Source organism: Nicotiana tabacum, chromosome 24 (assembly GCF_000715075.1).
Source record: "Nicotiana tabacum cultivar K326 chromosome 24, ASM71507v2, whole genome shotgun sequence".
In the NCBI taxonomy this organism is placed as follows: domain Eukaryota; kingdom Viridiplantae; phylum Streptophyta; class Magnoliopsida; order Solanales; family Solanaceae; genus Nicotiana; species Nicotiana tabacum.
The window spans coordinates 86,921,615-86,944,750 of NC_134103.1; the positions used below are offsets into that span (position 1 = coordinate 86,921,615).

The window sequence follows — 23,136 nt, forward strand, 5'->3', positions numbered from 1 at the left end:
GTAAGATTTAGAATAGAACTTTCAAAGAACAAAAAAAATTATATACAGACAAATTAGCAAATGTCATACCTTCATTTTATTGAATGATATTAAAAGGTGTCTCTCCAAGCTTTTGAAATCTCAAGTAAAGATGAACAGATTTAGTGACAGAAGAAACCTTTAGTTTCCAAGCCCAGGTAAGTAAGTTTCAGACTTGAAACAGGTTGCAACCCCTCAGCTTAACTTTCAAGGATAAATACCCAAGGGAAAGATAACTTTCATCACACTTCATGTTACTCAAAGAAACCATTGATCATGAAATATACATCATCCATTGTCATTATGGTAAAGAGACTTGAAGGTGGTCCTTATAAATAAATAAAATAGAGACTTGAAGGTGGTACACCACAAAAAGAGAACTCAAAACAATGAAAAGAGTTCGTGAAAGTATTTGGACATGAGGAACCATGCCTTGGAATAAACATAATAAAAGGTGAAAAAGATCTAGAAATGAGTTGCAAGGATCAACAGCTTTTATCATTTTCGACAATACAGTTCTGTCATCATATTTCCTTACAATTTAGATAATTGAACACCAGTTCAGGCCCTCAACCCATAAGCTCATTGAACATTGTTCAATATGCACACAACTAACTGGATCAAGACGATGGGAAAAAAACTACCAAGAAGTTTTATGTAAATACTTTACCTGGAAATAAAGAATCAAAGTCTCTAGCCAAGGACAAAAAGTGGGTACCAGCTTGAGCCCATCTTCACCTAAAGATCCACCTAAACCAACAATAAATGTCTTCAACATTTTAATTGCTGGCCGCAGGGTCTCCAATGAAAAGAATGAGAATCCCCAACCAAGTGAGATTTCCTCCAAATTGCAGGACTTTCCAAGCTCATAATACAATACAGGACAGTTATATGACAAAGTAGGAAAGTTCTCTAGAATATTATTTTCCTCCTGTAATAGATGCCTGCAGCCTCTGGCAATCAAGCACTTAAGATGAGGACTTCTGCGGACAACATGACCCACTGCATGGCAAGAAACCTGAAATTCCAAAGTTTACAATATATTGGTCATACAGACATGCCGTACTGTGCTGATCTTAGTCCGGGTGTAAGGAAGAACTTTTCGAGTTCATGCTAGACACAAATCATCTGTCTATAAGTATCATTCTACCTCAAAGGCTCCACCTATAGAGTCCAAAGCCCCCAAAAATTGCTCCCTTCTGGGATACTACAACTCAATAAAAGCAAGTGAAAGGCCTTGGCGTCGTTGGCAGTAATCCATGTAGTGGAGAGGGAGCTTAAATGGAGATGTGGAGAGTTTAGTGACATAAAGTACCTAGATGGTTGCTGATTTTAAATATTTTCTTCAAAACGCATGGATCTGAATTTCCAGAAACCTTTAAAAGATTGGTGAAGTTTGAATAAGTCCACTGATCTACTCTGTCAACAGATTCACTAGGGCGTACAAAAGTAAGCTAGATATATAAATGTCCTGAAATACATAAGTACAGATTTGTGTGGGAACAACCCTTTTAAGAGCTTAAACTGTTAAAGGGGGAAAGTTTTTTTCATTTGATTATGTCTTTGATAGCTCTGTCATGTACTGTCGCCTGCCGGATTCTTTTATACGGGCCAAATACAAAGAAATATTATTATCACTATGGCAGGTCGTGAGATTCAACCAAAGACCTCCACCCTTTCAACAGCTCACCCTAAAAGCTTCAAGCACAAAATTCAACAAGTATTTCTCATGGACTTGCAACAGCTTATTCCCTAGAGCACACTGATAAAATAAAATCCACATCTTTTCCAGAATAACTTGGAGGAAGAAGACTTAAGTTCATCTAGGACTACTCACAAACCTTAGTATCAGATACATCAAGCATCTCGAGTGACGATCCTGAAAATTTGTAGAGAGAATTGTCGTCAAGCTGAGTTTCCCTCAAACAAAGACTTCTTACTCTATGTGTTTGAGCGATAAGCTCCAAAAGAGTAATCTCACTGATACCTGCAAATGAGGAATGTTTTTGAAAATTGAAGTCAAAGATATCAGAAACCACATGGAAGTTGGAAAAGAAGATATAATCATGTCCACAAATATAATTTTCAGCTTCCTTCTCTTACAATTTAGAGCCTTACATGAGATTCCATCAGTCAAAAAATGCTCTCTTGAATGCACTTGAGCAAGAATTTTGTTTGTCATCGGTGCAATGATTCAAATGTAAGTTTCAACTCTCATCATTCAAAAAGAAAAACTTTTTAAGTTATCAATACATTAATTGAGTTGTAAACTGTTTTCGACTGAGATTCAGGTGGAAACTAAAACATGCAGCATCCTCCACTAAATCCTTACTTTTGTGATTTCAGAAAGACTAGCATTTCAAGCTCGCAGTTTTATTTTGGAAAAAGGAGTTCTTGTATCCACAATGAACTAAAATTTATCAACAGTCACATTGGAAGATGCAAAGCAGTAACTGCTAACCATATTTTCAAATCGAAAGTTCTACAATGCAACCTTTAGTTCTTGTTAATTTACAGCATGTATATAGTGTAGTATTGTCCCACATTGGTAGAGGAGTAGTATGTCCTTGTATAGTATAGCTATAAATAAGAACCTCTTGTGTAGTATTATTTATTCATTCAATATATCAATAACATATTTTCTCCCGTGCCTTCTCACATGGTATCAGAGCAATTATGAGAGACTTATCGCTGTGCATAAATTCCAGCGATTCCGGGAAAGAGAAATCAATATTTTTTAAGGTTGTTTTCTATCTGCTTCATTTCTGTCAGTGTTGTGCAAAATCCAACACTACCACAAGAGTCGTCACTGTCCTGCGACCAAACCCCAGTGAACAACTCCGGCAGAAGCAGCCTCACGCGCCTCCACGCGCCACCAGAAGCTCACGCGCGTGAGCTCACGCGCCGGCGCGTACGACCACTTCCGGCCATTTTTTGAAAATCTTCCTTCAGAACATTTGGGTCGCCTGGTAATTCCGATCCTATCCCTACTGTTTTCATTTCATTCCGACAACTTTGAGTTTTTTCCGGTAGCTACAGTACTATTCCGACAGCTACAGTAGATTCCGGCACCTACAGTTTTCAGTATTCTGTTTCTGTGTTTCCATACACTGTTTCAGTGGATTACAGTTGATTCTTTCTCCTATTTGGTAATAATTTGCAACAATGTCTTTGGAATTTGATGCTTTTGGGTCTAGAAACATGAGTTCTGAAAATTCTAGTGCTATTATTACCTCGGAACCTTTAATGGGAGGTTCAAACTACTTAGCTTGGGCTTCATCTGTCGAGTTATGGTGTAGAGGTCAAGGTGTTCAAGATCATCTAATCAAACAGTCTAGCGATGGAGATGAAAAGGCAATAGCACTTTGGGCAAAAATCGATGCTCAGCTATGTAGCATCTTGTGGCGATCTATTGATTCCAAGTTGATGCCCTTGTTTCGTCCATTCCAGACATGTTATTTGGTTTGGGCAAAGGCACGCACCTTATACACTAATGACATATCTCGCTTCTATGATGTGATATCACGGATGACAAACTTAAAGAAGCAGGAATTGGATATGTCTACTTACTTGGGTCAAGTACAGGCAGTCATGGAGGAATTTGAGAAGTTGATGCCAGTTTCGGCTAGTGTGGAAAAACAACAAGAGCAGCGACAGAAGATGTTTCTCGTTCTTACCCTCGCTGGACTTCCTAATGATCTTGATTCAGTACGCGACCAGATTTTGGCTAGTCCGTCTGTCCCGACAGTTGATGAATTATTCTCTCGATTACTCCGCCTTGCTGCAGCACCAAGTCTCACAGATACTTGATTCCTCTGTTCTTGCATCCCAGACAATGGATGTTCGGGCATCTCAAACTATGGAGCATAGACGAGGAGGAGGTCGTTTTGGAAGATCTAGACCCAAGTGTTCTTATTGTCACAAACTTGGACACACTCGTGAAATGTGTTATTCCTTACATGGTCGTCCACCCAAAAATGCTTACATTGCTCAGACCGAGACTCCAGGTAACCAAGGATTTTCTTTATCTAAAGAAGAATATAATGAGCTCCTTCAGTATCGAGCAAGTAAGCAGACATCTCCACAAGTAGCCTCAGTTGCTCAGACTGATACTTCTATTTCTGGTAATTCTTTTGCTTGTGTTTCCCAGTCTAGCACTCTTGGCCCATGGGTCATGGACTCCGGCGCTTCTGATCACATCTCTGGTAATATATCACTTTTGTCAAATATTGTATATTCACAGTCTCTTCCCACTGTTACTTTAGCCAATGGATGTCAAACTAAGGCAAAAGGAGTTGGACAAGCTAATCCGTTGTCTTCTATCACCCTAGATTCCGTTCTTTATGTCCCTGGCTGTCCTTTTAGTCTTGCATCTGTTAGTCGTTTGACTCGTGCCCTCCATTGTGGTATATACTTTATTGACGATTCTTTTATTATGCAGGACCGCAGTACGGGACAGACAATTGGTACAGGACGTGAATCAGAAGGCCTTTACTACCTTAACTCACTCAGTCCTTCCACAACATGTCTAGTTACAGATCCTCCAGATCTAATCCACAGACGTTTAGGACATCCGAGTTTATCCAAACTTCAGAAGATGGTGCCTAGTTTATCTAGTTTGTCTACATTAGATTGTGAGTCGTGTCAACTTGGGAAACATACCCGAGCCTCCTTTTCGCGTAGTGTTGAGAGTCATGCAGAGTCTGTCTTCTCCTTAGTTCATTCTGATATATGGGGTCCTAGTAGAGTCAGTTCATCCTTGGGATTTCGTTACTTTGTCAGTTTCATTGATGATTATTCAAGATGTACTTGGCTTTTCTTAATGAAAGATCGTTCTGAGATATTTTCTATATTCCAGAGTTTCTGTGCTGAAATCAAAAACCAATTTGGTGTTTCTATTCGCATTTTTCGCAGTGATAATGCCTTAGAATATTTATCTTCTCAATTTCAGCAATTTATGACTTCTCAGGGAATTATTCATCAGACATCTTGTCCTTATACCCCTCGGCAAAATGGGGTTGCTGAGAGAAAGAATAGGCACCTTATTGAGACTGCTCGCACACTTCTAATTGAATCTCGTGTTCCGTTGCGTTTTTGGGGCGATGCAGTTCTCACAGCTTGTTATTTGATTAATCGGATGCCTTTATCTCCCATCAAGAATCAGATTCCGCATTCAGTATTGTTTCCCCAGTCACCCTTATACTCTCTTCCACCTCGTGTTTTTGGGAGCACGTGTTTTGTTCATAACTTAGCCCCTGGGAAAGATAAGTTAGCTCCCCGTGCTCTCAAGTGTGTCTTCCTTGGTTATTCTCGTGTTCAGAAGGGATATCGTTGTTATTCTCCAGATCTTCGTAGGTACCTTATGTCAGCTGACGTCACATTTTTTGAGTCTAAACCTTTCTTTACCTCTGCTGACCACCATGATATATCTGAGGTCTTACCTATACCGACCTTTGAGGAGTTTACTATAGCTCCTCCTCCACCTTCGACCACAGAGTTTTCATCCATACCAACCGTTGAGGAGTCTAGTGTTGTTCCCCCTAGTTCCCCGGCCACAGGAACACCACTCTTGACTTATCATCGTCGTTTGCGTCCTCCATCAGGCCCAACTGGTTCTCGTCCTGCACCTAACCCTGCTCCTGCTGCGGACCCTGCTCCTAGTACACCGATTGCACTTCGGAAAGGTATAAGGACCACACTTAACCCTAATCCTCATTATGTCGGTTTGACCTATCATCGTCTGTCATCTCCCCATTATACTTTTATATCTTCTTTGTCCTCAGTTTCCATCCCTAAGTCTACAGGTGAAGCGTTGTCTCATCCAGGATGGCGCCAGGCTATGAGTGACGAGATGTCTGCTTTACATACAAGTGGTACTTGGGAGCTTGTTCCTCTTCCCTCAGGTAAATCTACTGTTGGTTGTCGTTGGATTTATGCAGTCAAAGTTGGTCCCGATGGACAGATTGATCGACTTAAGGCCCGTCTTGTTGCCAAAGGATATACTCAGATATTTGGGCTCGATTACAGTGATACCTTCTCTCCTGTGGCTAAAGTGGCTTCAGTCCGCCTTTTTCTATCCATGGCTGCGGTTCGTCATTGGCCCCTCTATCAGCTAGATATTAAAAATGTCTTTCTTCACGGTGATCTTGAGGATGAGGTTTATATGGAGCAACCACCTGGTTTTGTTGCTTAGGGGGAGTCTCGTGGCCTTGTATGTCGCTTGCGTCGGTCACTTTATGGTCTAAAGCAGTCTCCTCGAGCCTGGTTTGGTAAGTTCAGCACGGTTATCCAGGAATTTGGCATGATTCGTAGTGAAGCTGATCACTCTGTGTTTTATCGGCACTCTGCTTCAAGTCTCTGTATTTATCTGGTAGTCTATGTTGATGATATTGTTATTACTGGCAATGATCAGGATGGTATTACCAACCTGAAACAGCATCTCTTCCAGCACTTCCAAACTAAGGATCTAGGCAGATTGAACTACTTTCTGGGTATTAAGGTTGCCCGGTCTAGCTCAGGTATTGTTATTTCTCAAAGAAAATATGCTTTAGACATTCTTGAGGAGACGGGGATGATAGGTTGCAGACCTGTTGACACTCCGATGGATCCGAATTCTAAACTTATGCCAGGACAGGGGGAGCCGCTTAGCGATCCTGCAAGCTATAGGCGGCTGGTTGGAAAATTAAATTATCTCACAGTGACTAGACCCGACATTTCCTATCCTGTGAGTGTGGTAAGTCAGTTTATGAATTCTCCCTGTGATAGTCATTGGGATGCAGTTGTCCGCATTATTCGATATATAAAATCGGCTCCAGGCAAAGGGTTACTCTTTGAGGATCGAGGTCATGAGCAGATCATTGGATACTCAGATGTTGATTGGGCAGGATCACCTTCTGATAGACGTTCTACGTCTGGATATTGTGTTTTAGTAGGAGGAAATTTGGTGTCCTGGAAGAGCAAGAAACCGAATGTAGTTGCTCGGTCTAGTGCAGAAGCAGAATATCGAGCAATGGCTATGGCAACATGTGAGCTAGTCTGGACCAAACAATTGCTCAAAGAGTTGAAATTTGGTGAAATCAGTCGGATGGAACTTGTGTGCGATAATCAAGCTGCCCTTCATATTGCATCAAATCCGGTGTTCCATGAGAGAACTAAACACATTGAGATTGATTGTCACTTCGTCAGAGAAAAGATACTTTCAGGAGAGATTGCTACAAAGTTTGTGAGGTCAAATGATCAACTTGCAGATATCTTCACCAAGTCTCTCACTGGTCCTCGTATTAGTTATATATGTAACAAGCTCGGTACATATGATTTGTATGCACCGGCTTGAGGGGGAGTGTTAATTTACAGCATGTATATAGTGTAGTATTGTCCCACATTGGTAGAGGAGTAGTATGTCCTTGTATAGTATAGCTATAAATAAGGACCTCTTGTGTAGTATTATTCATTCATTCAATATATCAATAACATATTTTCTCCCGTGCCTTCTCACATGGTATCAGAGCAATTGTGAGAGACTTATCGCTGAAAACAAAAGCCAGAACATTGCTCACCTTTGCAGCCTCCTATATGCAGAATTTGAAGTTTGTAAGCTGATGAATTGGTGTTCTTTTCCATTTTTATTGCCACACCGTCAAATCTGGAGATATCGCGACAAAGCGACAGAACACAATTGTGCCCAAACAAAGTATCACAAGCGAAGATTGAATGTAGGCCAACACATTTCAGCAATATAACGGATATTCCAGAATCCGTTATGGAAGTACACGCATTGAGGTTAATACAATACAAGGAAGGGCAGCACTCTGCAATATTGTGGAGATCCGAATCTGGAGAATATCAAAGAGAAGCAATGTTAGGTCAATGCAGAGAGCATCATATTATTAAGAGTATACGTGAAAGCTGAATTTTCAATAAACATTTTCTAACAGCTTGAGAAGAGTACGGACGAGATTCCAAGACTACATACAGAGGAGATCCCCTAAAGTATATGCATGAGAAAATGTAAGTGGTCTCACTTAAAAAACACAACATAAAAGCTAAAAACAGTATTCAACATTACATAGCTAGAGTTTTGGAAAAAGCAAAGGAACCACACAACATAAATGAATCCTTTGGGTACCAGCAGCAGTAGTTCTGTTTCATACTGTTCTTTTCTTTTAGTCTTTTGAGTCTGGCTGTTCAATGGTATAGATTGCATGATTTTGATGGCTGGAAACTTTGCCAATATAAGAGGATAATTATTGTTAAATTGGTCTTCCTCCCTTCCCCTTCGGGATATAAGCTATCTGAGACATCATGTACTATTTTAAATAGCAAAACGGAAAAAAGACATCAAGTATTATTTTTGGGGCATCCTCCCTAGCATTCTTTTCATAACCAAAATATGCTTTAAGGCTCATACCCTTTCCCCAAGAATCAAGTACAGCAGGAAAAATACTAGTCTCTTTGAAAAGTTTCATCTCAAGGGCCAGAAACTAACAAACGATTTCTCAAAATGAGACTTTTCCTTTTCTTTGGTAGTGGGAAGGTGTTTTAGCTAGGACTGCTGGACTACAAATATCATACCATAAATATCTGTTCGACCCTCCAATATGAGTTTTGTAATATTCCAGAGCCGCCTAGGAAAATGAAACGTTGGTACAGCAGGACATGTCTCTTCATTGAAAGATGTTGATATCTGCAGCTTTACAGCAGGGAATGAAGATATAACTGACACCTTTGCTGGTATCACAGGATTACTCTCCACTGTTAGATCGATGTCTGAGAGTAGTGGGCATTTCTGTAACAATTGGTACAACTTCATTGTTCTGAAGTTCAAAGTATAAGCTGCTTTCAATGTTGTTAGGGATGGAAATGACGTGGAAAAGCACTCAATGGCAGCCTCAAGATGTAGCATAGGACAATTTGAAACATCCACCACTTCCACTGCTTCAAAAGTCAAAACAGGAAAATTTTCCCACGGAATCCGAGATACATCCATATCAGAGGGCTCAAGTTTGAGGGAAAGCTGATTAAGCTTCTTTGTCAGCATTGTGTCCACACTATAGGAAAAAGGAAGCATGGACAGGAGAAGAAGAGGCAAGCTAATTTGTGGGCAGCCGGAAAGGTCCAATATCTACAGAGGAGATTCAGAAAAAAAAAGAATTTCTTTAGAATGGTAACAGTAAATTCAGAAAAGGAAAAAAAAAGAAACTAAGCAATAAAAATGGTTGTAAGTGTTGATTACATTATATGAAATTTCACAACTACATTTCCAGTAAAAGAGGAAAACTTCAAAAATATATCTTCACTTTGACACTGTTAAGTAACATTTTATATCAAGCAAGCAAGCATGTTCTCGATGATGTTTAATGGGTTAATCTTTTAGTTTCCAACAAGTGATTAAATGGAGAAAGTTACATTTAAAAATCATCCCCAAAGTTCTAGCAAGTTCAATTGAAAGTCTCCAAGAACAGATATGATGAAGTGAAAACTATAAGCAGAATCATTTCCCATTTCAATTATTAGCATAATACCAGCAGCGAGTGAAGAAACAACGGCAAAAAAGTTAAGGTATCATAATTCGAAGAAACTCCACCTCTCAATATGTCTAGGTTTAGATTAAATTATATATACTCCTTAATTTTATTTTTCTTTTGTTTTCCTTTTGCTTCTAGATAATAACAACACCTTAAAAAATGTATTTACAATTTTTTAGTGAAATGACTTTCATAATTAAGTGGTCAGACTTACCACTTTAGTCCCAAGATTTCAAGCATTCTAAAGGGATAAAGAAGAAAACCATGAGTTGTTACACTGATTATATTGTTCTGGCATCTAAAATAGAAAATGAAAGCCAAAATCCACAAGAACTGAAAGGATGCTGCTAAATGTAAACCTTAGTATATTCAGTCAAGCGGATTCTGAGCTGACTAAAATCACCACCTCCAAGAATGTTTGCTAAGCTAAAGGAAGAGGAGGTAGCTAAACTAAGAATAGCATTCACACTTCTTTCTGCAAACTTTGAGAAGAGGGGGCATCTCCGTTTCCCTGAAATGAAAAAAAAAAAAAAAAAAAAGGGAAATGATCAGATGATACATAACACTTTAGTGTTAGTGCTTTGAAAATAACAACTTAAAGGGCTGCTCATACCCGCAGCTAATGGCAATGGCAAAAGGCTAGTGCGGATCTGTTCAAAAAGACAATGAAGGTTACATAAATTACTCGTGTAATCCAGAGAGGATTCAAATGCATACATAGCAGAGATATCTGTGCAAGAATCATAGGCCTTCAGCTTGTAGCTTTTAGATGTTTAATTTTTCAAGCAATAGTGGCAACAATTTCCTTTAACCTAAAAGGGATTTAGTTGCTTGTGAGTTTCATTTCACATTAATACCTTCCATATATAATATAATTGTTAATTATCAAACTGCACCACTTTGTCAACTGGAAGACCAGGACTGAGATCAATGCACCTGTAATATTATACGTAAATCAGATATGCAAAGAAAACCAAACAACTGAGCACCAGCTGCTCCATATTCTTTTTCTACAAGAAAACGGAGTGTGAGGTTCAAAATCTGTTAAATAGGCATGTCATCAACTAAGATAAGAGTCACGCATATGAGATGTCATAAAACAACAAAAACAAAGAGGAAAAAACACTATTATTTTGTTAAAAGAGAAAGAATATCCACTTCCCAAATCTTCTTGCCTGTTTTAAAAAAACATCCTGAATCCTCCTTTTTTTTATTAAGGATATACACTTCCGGAATCTTATATTGCAAATGTCCAAACCAGCAGTGACTACTAACCTCACCAAGTAAGCTAGATTATTCTTTCACAGATTGTTAAACCTGATTTGCTAATGCAGTCTCACTTTAGCATGCAGCCGTGCATGACTAGTTCCAGTTTTCTTCAATTCTGAAAGAATACCCTGAGAAATTGTCAACCCCCCCCCCCCCCAAGCCTCTCTCGATACACACAAAGACAGACAAAATTCAATTGAAAATATCATGTGATTGAACACAATCTCTCCAGTATCTTATACCTCTGTGAAAATTGCAACGCGAGCATCCCCAGTGGAGTTCAAAAGATCATATGGGATGGTGTTGGCGGCAAGCCATAGTAGAATAGCATCACAAAGATGTTTCTCACTGTGAAAAGTCACCATGGAATCAGTATTGCAGTTGAAATAAGACATTGCATCAGGCAACCCTTTATTTTAACAGATAAAGAGAGTACCAACCTATCTACTGTCAAACAAGGATGTTTTACACAGGAAAGCAACAATTCAAAAGGGACATTGTGAAAGGAGTCACAAGAAGTCATCCATATCTGCAGTAAGAAAATTACATCTGAAACAGTTGATGGAGACTAGCAAAGATCCTGTGATGTGACATCGCAACTTAAAATTCAAAATACTTAAAACTAATATGAAGGACAACATGTTTTCACTGGCTTATTTTGGTAAATCACTGCAACAGCTCCTGGGCTTGTTTGATAGCTAGAAATGTTCCTGCTAATATTTCAAAGTAATACATTTTTTGTTGTTTCGGCAGAACTGACATAAAAAAAAAGACTAAAAAGCTGAAGCAGATCTAATGGCATGAAAATTTCTTTAAAACAAATGCGGAGTGACTAACAAAGGGTGAGTAGGTAAATTGGCAGGTGGTAGAGTAGTAAGGGTGTGGAGAAAAGGATGGTTTTCAAAGCAAGTGTGCACATTTTGTCTATTTCTTTTTAAAAATGGTCCTTTTCCTAAAAACATCGGAAACATCCTCTCTGCCCTTCCAGGGGTAGGGGTAAGACTGCGTACATCTTACCCTCCCCAGACCCCACTGATGGGAAACTACTGGGTTTGTTGTTGTTGTCCTTTTCCTAAAAACGTATTGAGATATATATTTTTAACAAAAAGTAACAAAACAACATTCTCTCACCGGCTTACAATAGTCTCAAAACAAGAACATGAACAGAACGTCTTCCATTATCAAAGACCCCTCAGAAAGACAAATCTGTTGCAGTTACTATGCTGAAAATTTTTCTTGGTAACAACTGTCTCAAAATTCACATTTCATCCAATCCTAACCACATGCGATATCAGTGTTTCCAGATAACTTGTCAAAAAATGAGAACACAATTGATCTGATAATTACATCAAGTGAGTTCTGCAACTAAACAGCAAAATTGTTGCCAAAGTTTTTGCAACTTGTCTTTATTGAAGTTGCCAGTGGGAAATCAAAAAAAAAAAAGAGAAGAAAGAAGCATGAAGGAAATGGAAAAGAGATAGTAACTGGATGGAGGAGAAGAAAAATGAAGCTGGAGAAGGAGCGAAATCAAGGAAGAGAAAGGATGGACAAAGAAACATTAAAGGATGTGCAGTACGGTTTAATCGACCATCCTATAGAGGCATGCTGTGTGTATATACATTTGAATCAAACTAATCAATTCAAGAAAACATTCAATAACAGACAATTTGGGGACTGGGACATAGTACAATTTAAGCACTTACAAAGTTCCTCGCTAGACAATCAGTCAATTGTGGAATAAAATCAGTTGCTGCATGATATCCCATGTTAATCTATAAGAGACAACCCATGGTATCACATTAAAAATGTAATATGAATAGCAATATGCTGCAATTATCATTTTTCCAGTAACCAAAAATCAAAGACATTGTTACCATTCTCTCTACCATACTCCCAGATATGGACCAAATCTCCTAAATGCAATTGAGGAGGCCGAATCCTGCCTTCTGATGTTACATAGTTCAGCCAACTTCGACAAACCAAAAGAAGCTTTTCCACTCCAAAAAATAATGCAGCCTGACGCAGTAAGTGTGCAAGATCAGAGATTTATCAAGAAAAATGTCTACGATCAGATATTAGAAATTATTGAACAAACAACAGATTGCATCTAATCACGTGTTAGAGACTTGCAGAGCAACTATCCAGTCAAAAGAGACCTTCAGTTGTGGTAAAACATCAAAAGAGAGAAAAATGAACATCTTTCCAACGTGACATAGATCACTCCTTTCTACCCTCTCACGGAAGAAGAGACGACAACAACAACAATAACAACAACAACAACAACAACAACAACGACCCAGTAAAATCTCACAAGTGGGGTCTGGGAAGGGTAGTGTGTACGCAGACCTTATCTCTACCTGAGGGGTAGAGAGGCTGTTTCCGATAGACCCTCGACTCAAGAGAACGAAAAGAGACAATATGTCAGTGCCATCAACAAAAAACCATAGAATTAATAACATCACCACAAGAACCAGTATATAGATGGAAAGCAGAAATAATAACCAGTAAATAAGGCCCGACACTATGAAAACGGAAGAGTAGTGTAAACACAACATTGACCACTAGCAGTCTAAGACTAAATCCTATCAGCCTAGCCTCATACTGGTAGACTAAATATGCTCAACAACCTCCTAACCTACAACCTTAATGCTCGACCTCCACCGCTTCCTATCGAGTGCCATGTCCTCGGAGATCTGAAGTCTCGTCATATCCCGCCTGATCACCTCTCCCCAATACTTCTTCGGCCGCCCTCTACCTCTCCTCATACCCACCAACGCCAACCGCTCGCACCTCCTTACCGGGGCATCCAAGCTTCTCCTTTGTACGTGCCCGAACCATCTGAGCCTCGTTTCCCTCATCTTGTCATCAATGGGAGTCACGCCCACCTTCTCCCGAATATCTTCATTCCTAATCTTATCCATCCTAGTGTGCCCGCACATCCACCTCAACATCCTCATTCCTGCTACTTTCATCTTCTTGATATGTGAGTTCTTAACTAGCCAGCAGCCAACACTCAGCCCCATACAACATGGCCGGTCTAACCACCGCTCTATAAAACTTACCTTTGAGTAGCGGTGTCACTTTCTTGTCACACAGGACTCTAGATGCTAACTTTCATTTCATCCACCCCACCCCTATACGGTGTGTGACATCCTCATCGATCTCCCCATCCCCCTGGATAACCGACCCAAGGTACTTGAAACTGCCTCTCTTGGAAATGACCTGCGATCCAAGCCTCACGTCCATGCCCGCTTCCCTCGGCTCGGCACTGAACTTGCACTCAAGATATTCCATCTTCGTCCTGCTCAACTTGAAACCCTTAGACTCAAGGGCCTGTCTCCAAACCTCCAGCCTCTCGTTAACGCTACTCCGCGTCTCGTCAATCAGAACAATGTCATCAGCGAATAACATACACCATGGCACCTCTCCTTGAATATGGTGTGTCAGTGCGTCCATCACCAGAGCAAACAAGAAAGGGCTCAGCGCAGATCCTTGGTGTAAATTATTAATCAAAAACTATTCTATTGACAAGATGTCCTTTGTGAAAATGCACGGGAGAAAAATCTATTTTTTAACAATGATACAATGAGCCCTATATATAATACATATTCTACTCCTACTACATATGGGACAAGGACATATTCTACTCCTACCACATATGAGACTAGAATTATCTACACATAACTATCTAGCACTCTCCCTCAAGCCGGTGCATACAAATCATATGTACTGAGCTTGTTACATATGTAACTAATACAAGGACCAATGAGTGACTTTATGAAAATATTTGCAACATATGTAACAGTCGCATATGGACTGTTACAGTTGATAACGCAAGTTCAAATGATGTCACAGTGGAAGAGTTGTCTAAGCAACTTACCAAATGGGGAACTAATATGATGGATGGTAAACACCTCCATATGAGATATATGGCTCACATCCTCAATCTTGTTGTTCAAGATGGTCTGAAAGAAGTGGGTGATTCTGTGAAACGCGTTAGACAAGCAGTAAGATATATTAGGCAATCTCCTGCGAGGTGGAAAAAGTTTAAAGAATGTTGTGAAATTGAAAAGATTGCATGTAAGAAATCACTATGCTTGGATGTTCCTACTAGGTGGAACTCCACCTACTTGATGTTAAATGTGATAAAAGAATTCGAGCATGCATTTGCAAGTTATGGTGCTCTTGATCATGGATTGTTGCAATATCCTCTTACTCATGTGTGTGAAGATGGAAAATTAGTGGGTGCACTTGTAAGTTCTGATTGGGAAAGTGTGAGGCTCATGGTGAGATTTCTTGAAACTTTTTTTGTACTTACCTTGAAGATCTCTGGTTCACTTTATGTTACATCAAATGTTCATTTTGTTGAAATATGTGAACTTCATTATAATTTGAAAAGTTTGATAGCAGAAGATAACGTTGACTTGAGTTCAATGGCAGGAAAGATGAAAGAAAAATTTGACAAGTATTGGAGTACTCCAGAAAAGATGAATAAGATGATCTTTATTGCATGTATTTTGGATCCGCGCCATAAGTTTGAGTATGTTACTTATGCACTTGTGAGCATGTTCGGGGAAGAAACAGGAAAAAATATGGTAGGAGAAGTGAAAAGCTACATGACTTCTTTGTTTAATGAGTATGCAAAGAAACACTCAAAAAATGATCATGCTTCATCTTCTTCATCAAGTAGCTCATCAGAGACGTCAAGTGCAAGTAGTCATGGAACTCAATCTAAAACTTTAAAGGAAACATTTTCACAACAATACAAGAGGCACAAAGCTGAAAATGAAAATTCAGATGCTAAAACAGAGTTATAGAAGTATCTAGATGAAGAATGTGATGATGGAGGTGATGGTTTTGATATCTTGCTTTGGTAGAAAGTGAACAAACCTAGATTTCCGATTGTTGTCGAGATTGCTCGTGATGTTTTGGCTCCTATGTCTAGTGTGGCATCAGAGAGTGCTTTTAGTACGGGAGACCGTATTCTTGATTGTTTTAGGAGCTCATTGACTCCCAAATTAGTACAAGCTCTTGTGTGTTGTCAAGATTGGCTTCGAAACGAATTACTTCCTGTTAGAGTTTAGGAAGATATAGATTATCTCGTACAATTTGAACTTGGTAAGAATATTTTATTTGTATGCACTCTATATTGATATTTTCAATTAGTTTATTGTTCATATTGCATAACAAATTACCTTGAATTCTCTTTAGGCTTGCCCAACAATGGAACAGAGCCTTGCATCGTTGATGTATAGTTGTTAGTTGCAACACATATGGTAAGTCAAGCTTTTATTTAGTTGATAAATGTCATCAATTTATTTTGTTAGATATTGGATTAATTTTAAATATCATGTCACCCTTGCAGCACGAAGTTACCAGAGAGCTTCAGGAGAATGTTTCTAGTTCCATGTTCTTTTGCTAAAGCCTGTGCGCCACCTATTTTTGTCTATGTGGTTAATGGATGGTACACGAATGGTTTATGTAAACAACACTTGTAAATACTTATTTTGGTCACATTTTGAGAAGCTTACTGGTGTCTGGTGCATTATAGAGATGCAAGTTAGAGCTTTAGACCAGACATATTTACATGTTGATGAAGTTTGTAAACATTATTCTAAACTTATGCTCCCCAAAATATTACGTTCGAAAAGTTGTTTTAGAGCCGAACAAACCGAAGTTACCGTACCGAATAAACCGAAACCGAAAGGCGAAAAGCCAAACCATACCGAATTTAATTAGGAACGGTATTGGTATAGCATTTTAGGAAACCGAATACCGAAAATACCGAACCGAATAGTCTAAATACCGTACCGACCGATGAACACCCCTAACTGTAACTCGCCGGAAAACTCCAAGTTCTCGAAATTTGTAGGAAATTGTACCAGTGGACTCGGAATCACCCCACGAAACAACTGTCCTGAAGAATTTTTTGAAAATTCTAGCTGGAAAGTGCTCCACGCGCAGGCGTGTGTGTCAGACGCGCTCACCGGAACCCTAGTTCTGATGGCGCGTGAGGGACTTTTTGCCAGAGCAATTGACTGGGGTTTTGTCGCCTGAATTTTCCGAACAGGATGGTAGTGTTGGTTTTCGCACAACACTTATCGATGAGGAGATAACGCAAATCAATCTTGAGTCGTCAATCGGAAAGACGCACGGTGACTGACTTTTCTGTTTCGATGGGACTGGGATTTCTGGGATTTTTGGGGTTTGGTCGCACAAGAGTTTCGAATCTGATGGTGGTACTTGTATATGCACAGTACCACTATAGCAGTGATGAACCCGGGGAACAAGACGAAGTTGCCGGAAAATTGCACGGCGACGAGATCTTTCTTTTCGGATGTCGTTGGAATGACGCACAACGATAACTTTCTTACTGAAGCTTTGATACCATGTGAGAATGCACGGGAGAAAATTATATTTTTTAACAATGATACAATGTGCCCTATATATAATACATATTTTTACTACATATGCGACTAAGACATATTTTACTCCTACTACATATGAGACTAGAATCATTTACACATAACTATCTAACATCCTTAATTGACAAAATCTGAATATAAAAGAATGAAACTTTAAATAAACATGTTTGTAACATATGTTGCGCGGACTCTTCAAAATCCATATCGCATCTGTGTCGACACAACATGGGTGTGGGTGTGGAATCCATACCGAATTTGGTTACCTTGGGTACTTTAACTACATTTTATGACCAAGAAGTATAGATTGGGTCTAACTCAACCCCAAAAGCTAGCTTATGAGGCGAGGATTGCCCAAGATAATATAAGGAGACCAAGACACCCATTATCCACCGATGTGGGACACAACTCAACATATGAACGATTATAAATATGACAGAATAAATTAAACATTTCATCTATTAGAGAGCATATTTTTAACTTTTTAGTTGAGATAGGTCTGGCTCTGATACCATGATAAATGGACTTTGGGCGTAACTTAACCCCAAAAGCTACCTCAAAGGATGTGGATTGCCCAAGCTATATAAAGAATCCAAGGAACCCATTCATCTCTAACGTAGGATTCCATCCCCCCTTCCCCCCGACGCTCAGACCTGTCAGTTGGAGCGTGAACAATCTATCCTGGGGCCCAACATCAGGGACCTGGCTCTGATACCATGATAAAAAAATGGATCTTGGACCTAACTCAACTCGAAAAGCTAGCTAGGTGAGGATTGTCCAAGTCCAAATAATGAGACATATATGTCTCCCACCCATCGATGTGGGATACTAACACCCCTGCCGCCCAGGCTTGGTAACTGGAGCGTGGACAAGATAATATGGGGGTCCAACATCTGGTGACACGATTATTTGGGGGGCCTGGCTCTTATACCATGCTAAATGGTCCTTGGGCGTAACTCAACCCCAAAAGCTAGCTTAAAAGGTGAGGATTGCCCAAGGACATATAAGGAGACAAATGGCCTCCCACCCAACCGATGTGGGACACTAACAATGTTTAATATATATATGACATTGTTATACGTAATGTATGAGAATGCTTTTCTATTACACGAGATATCTTATGAAAAAAATATTAGGTGTTTATAAAGAATTAAGTTTTAATTAGTTTTAGTTCAATAACTTTAACTAATCGAAATATATAAATTTATTGTTCCGTATCTGCACTCGGATCCATAGCCCCGAATCTTAAAATTTATGTGCTGAAGAATTCGACCTCTAAATCAGCACCAATATCAGATACTCGCACGAGGAGTCCGAGCAACATAGTTTGTAACTGCTTTGGAGGGAAGTCAATGTTATCCCAGAAAAATATTCCACTATGTTACAACATTGCGATGCAAAGACGAACCTTTCCCAAACTAAAGTTGGAGCATGTTTTTGTCCTGGAACACTCTAGCAGCATTGAGCTCAATGCAAACGCAGCACACTTTTGGTATACCGTGCTGAATGAATGATTTAGACCCTAAATTAGATTTCCTCAGTTCCCTACATTTACGATGGAAGACTGAGTTTTTGCAATGATACACATTCAATACCTCCTAGGTGCTGTTTTGATTGATAGAATAAATTACCTTATTTAACCCCACCCTCCTAACCCCAAAAAAAAGAGGCATACTGAACTCTTATCCGCTAAAAGGGCACTACTTACTCCGCAGGCAATATGACCTTACTAGGCTAACAAAAAATGGTAAAGTACTCTGAGAAGTTTTCAGGTGACCAACAGAAAATACACTCAGAAATTCAGTGAAACTTCTTCAGCAGATAAAAGGAATTGTTGACACCTTCAGTGATGAAAATATATTGGCAACTGGAATTCTTACCTCATACAACGGAAGGAAGTTCTCTGAAGTAAGGTCCAATGAACATCCAAAAAGAAACCTCAACATGCTCAAAAGAGACTCCATGTCCCAATGAATAGATATAGAGTCGAAGCAAGATTCACTGAAACAGTAACCATACAATTAAGAGGTAAGGTAATCTCAGAAAAGAAAGCAATTACGTTATAATACTTATTTTAAAAAAAGAAGTAATTACGTTATAATCTTCTTCATGCATTATCTCCTGTAACATCCCATATAATATTCTACGTATATTCTATATAATTATTACTCCCTCCATTATATTTCATATAACAACCTTCCTTTTTAGTACGTTCCAAAAAATTGACATCTTACTATATCTGGTAACTCCTTAATTCTAACACTCACATTTTACCTTTAAAGCACTCTCTTATAAGCATGATATGTCATTCTTACAACCACAAGATAAAAGGTATTTTGGTATGGTATACATATTTAGCTTGTGTCAATAGTCTCTCTTTATTAGTTATACTCCATACCAATCAAACATTGTCATATAAAATGAAACATAAGGAATAGGAGAACATTTACTTATCGCGTTAGGAGAAGGAAATAACTGTTTACATATTATACGTACTCTAAAACTTCTATATATGAAGTTATTCTTGTACATTATTATTCACTCAATAGTCAATACAAGAAAATTCATTTAATTCTCTTGTGCTTCACAAGGTGTAAGAACTAAGGGGAGGGAATATCGAAGCTTGAGTTGCTTTCAATCACCAAAAGAGTTTTCTGACAAAAATAGTATGGTGTACGCCCGTCGCTTCAAGATCTGTGTCTCATCCAATCAACCACTACACCTGGAGATGCATCTCGTCGTGATGAACATGATAGTCGAAAAAGGATACTGGTCAAAAGGCATACCATACGAGCCCTCATGCTCCAACAGAGTCCATCACTGCCGGGGCATTCATCTAGTCACCAGCTTTTATTCTGGTAATGTTCCATGTTAGCACCACATTAGGTTCAGCCAGCCGCCACATCATTAATCAGTTAGTTCACCCAATAGTCCAGTTAGCCCACGTCAGTAGTACATTCAATGGCATGCCAGCAAGTACAAGACCAAAAAAGGTACTTTGATTTTTCGACGTGCTGGATCTATTTTTCAGTTGGATTTTGTCAAAATCCACTCCTTAAAAGTATATCAAAGACAAGTTATTCCTTCTTTTCTAATCATAAATTCTATATTGTCAAATAAAAATAGAAAGCCCCTTCAGGAGATCAGTCAATTGTGGTTTCTAATGACAATTGCAACATATTCCTAAAATTTAAGGCCCCTACAAATTTTCTACCATCTCTCTCACATATAAAGGCAATTCAGCTACATATCTACCCCAGTCTTCATCCTTTGGGTGACTTCTTGATTCAGGAGTCTCAGACGATATGACCAGTCTCCATGAGCTTGGTTTGGACGTTTTGATTCTGTAGTTCAACAATTTTGATTAGCCCATATCTAGTCAGATCATTCCATTTTTTATCGACACTCTACGCAGAGTTGATGTCTCTACCTTGCCATATATGTGGATGATAAATTATTACCGGAGACAACAGTAAATATTTAGGTAATAAAATAACATCTCTCACTTACTTCCATACGGAATAACACAAGTACTTGTTGGGGATGAAGGTTGGTTAGTCCAATTCATTTGTCCCTCTCTATAGAGGAAAGTTGCTCCGGCTATTTTGGGCAAAACCGGTATGCCTAACTATCGACCAATCGACTCACCTATACATCCTAAAGTCAAGCAACTTCAAGGCTGAGGAGTCCTAAGATTGGTAAGTTGAATTATCTTTAGCATTGTCTAGATATTGCGTTGTTGTCAATATTATCAGTCAGTTTTTTCAAGGCACTTGTGATAGTTAATGAGATGAAGTGGTACACATCCTTTGATATAATTCAAGAGTAATCTAGGACAAGGAATACTCTACAAGATCAAGGAAATAGTAAAATTTTCAGGTTTGTAAATGAATATAGGGTTGGATCTCCATCAGATAGCGACCTACGTCTCGATACTTTGTTTTGAGTGGTAGAAACCTGGTCTCTTGGACAAGTAACAAGCAAAATGTGGCTACTAGATCGAGTGTAGAAGTTGCATATAGAGCTATGGTCCTAACAACACCATGAGCTTATGCGGCTAAACCATATACTTGAGTTAATTCAAATGAATTTTAGTTTGTCACAATCAAGATGTGATAACAACGCATCTAAACCAGTATCCTATCAGAGGACGAAACATATTGAGATTGATTATCACTTTATCTGCGGCAAAACACATTCCTCACTCATCACCACTATTTACGAATGAATTATGAACCCCGAGGATCACATTTATGTATAGCAAGTTCGGAGCTCGCGATCTATATGCTCCAACTTGAGGGGGAGAGTTATTAACCATATTCATATTATCATGCCCCATAACATTCCACAGAAAATTAAGTTCAGATTTTGTACTTAATAGTAGAATATTTATTTACCATGTAGGAGTAAGAAACAGACCCCATTTATGGGATCAAACTGGGTTTGTTGCTGTTGTTGTTGTTGTAGGAGTAAGAAACAACTAAAGATGAATAAAAGAAATTATACCTAAAGCTTCCACACAATAGTCCGTGAAAATATGACGAGTGCTGAACGAGCCTGAAAGTTCAAAGATCGAGTTAAACGAAAAGCAAAAAACAAAACACTTCTTTACAAATGTTAAAGGTATAAAATACGTAATTTACCTTTGCCGATTAGCTTTAATTTTAATGATTGGGCGATGAGCAAGTGATGGTAAGTCCCACTGACCGACTTCAACTGTTGAAATGACAATCTCTTCGTGATCTTCATGTAGACTGGAGCCGTTGGGGTCGATACAGTTGAGAATTACAGTCTCGCCGTCGGCTGTACCGGCGTTGGACTCCATACCGGAAGTTTGTGTCGCCAGATTCAGGTAGTTCAGCTTCAGTGTTGTGTGTGAATTGGTGCCAAATGCAAAAATATCTTGCAGCTGCTCTTTTGGTGTTATTTTCACTTTACCCCTTTATATTTTTGGCTTTTCGAAATCTGAACCTGTTTTGTTCGCGCTACCATTCCAATTGGAAAGCGAAAAAATGGGGAGTACTATTCATTGAAGAACTTTCACTTCTGAAATAAAATTTTAATATGTTAGATGCAAATGGTCAAAAAATACGCCTCTGTTATACAATAATGATCAAAATAATTATATTGTGTATGTTTATTTATTAGTACTCTGTTGAAGTTTATCTAACAAGCAGCTGATGCACGCAGGCCGGAAGTTTGTGTCGCCAGATTCAGGTAGTTCAGCTTCAGTGTTGTGTGTGAATTGGTGCCAAATGCAAAAATATCTTGCAGCTGCTCTTTTGGTGTTATTTTCACTTTACCCCTTTATATTTTTGGCTTTTCGAAATCTGAACCTGTTTTGTTCGCGGTACCATTCCAATTGGAAAGCGAAAAAATGGGGAGTACTATTCATTGAAGAACTTTCACTTCTGAAATAAAATTTCAATATGTTAGATGCAAATGGTCAAAAAATACGCCTCTGTTATACAATAATGATCAAAATAATTATATTGTGTATGTTTATTTATTAGTACTCTGTTGAAGTTTATCTAACAAGCAGCTGATGCACACAGGCCGGAAGTTTGTGTCGCCAGATTCAGGTAGTTCAGCTTCAGTGTTGTGTGTGAATTGGTGCCAAATGCAAAAATATCTTGCAGCTGCTCTTTTGGTGTTATTTTCACTTTACCCCTTTATATTTTTGGCTTTTCGAAATCTGAACCTGTTTTGTTCGCGCTACCATTCCAATTGGAAAGCGAAAAAATGGGGAGTACTATTCATTGAAGAACTTTCACTTCTGAAATAAAATTTTAATATGTTAGATGCAAATGGTCAAAAAATACGCCTCTGTTATACAATAATGATCAAAATAATTATATTGTGTATGTTTATTTATTAGTACTCTGTTGAAGTTTATCTAACAA

General features: G+C 38.8%; 1 protein-coding gene across 4 annotated transcripts in view; it reads right to left on the reverse strand.

Moving 5' to 3' along the window:
• LOC107793620 (BTB/POZ domain-containing protein FBL11-like) overlaps positions 1-22,160 on the reverse strand; it is a 36,457-nt gene extending 14,297 nt beyond the window's left edge. The window contains exons 1-13 of one of the 4 annotated variants that reach the window (XM_075247169.1): positions 21,877-22,160; positions 21,740-21,790; positions 19,114-19,234; positions 12,686-12,827; positions 12,515-12,561; positions 11,252-11,340; positions 11,054-11,159; positions 10,156-10,192; positions 9,902-10,053; positions 8,590-9,139; positions 7,575-7,850; positions 1,860-1,897; positions 689-1,036 (exon numbers count right to left, since the gene is read on the reverse strand). In XM_075247169.1, coding sequence (XP_075103270.1) covers positions 689-1,036; positions 1,860-1,897; positions 7,575-7,850; positions 8,590-9,139; positions 9,902-10,053; positions 10,156-10,192; positions 11,054-11,159; positions 11,252-11,340; positions 12,515-12,561; positions 12,686-12,827; positions 19,114-19,234; positions 21,740-21,790; positions 21,877-22,058 — 2,139 coding nt within the window. In that variant the 5' untranslated portion in view covers positions 22,059-22,160. Of the gene's footprint in view, positions 1-688; positions 1,037-1,859; positions 2,006-7,574; positions 7,851-8,589; positions 9,140-9,901; positions 10,054-10,155; positions 10,193-11,053; positions 11,160-11,251; positions 11,341-12,514; positions 12,584-12,685; positions 12,828-19,113; positions 19,235-21,739; positions 21,791-21,876 lie in introns of all 4 variants that reach the window. The other 3 variants (XM_075247168.1, XM_075247170.1, XM_075247171.1) reach the window with 3 other exon arrangements.
• Positions 22,161-23,136: the final 976 nt, after the last annotated feature.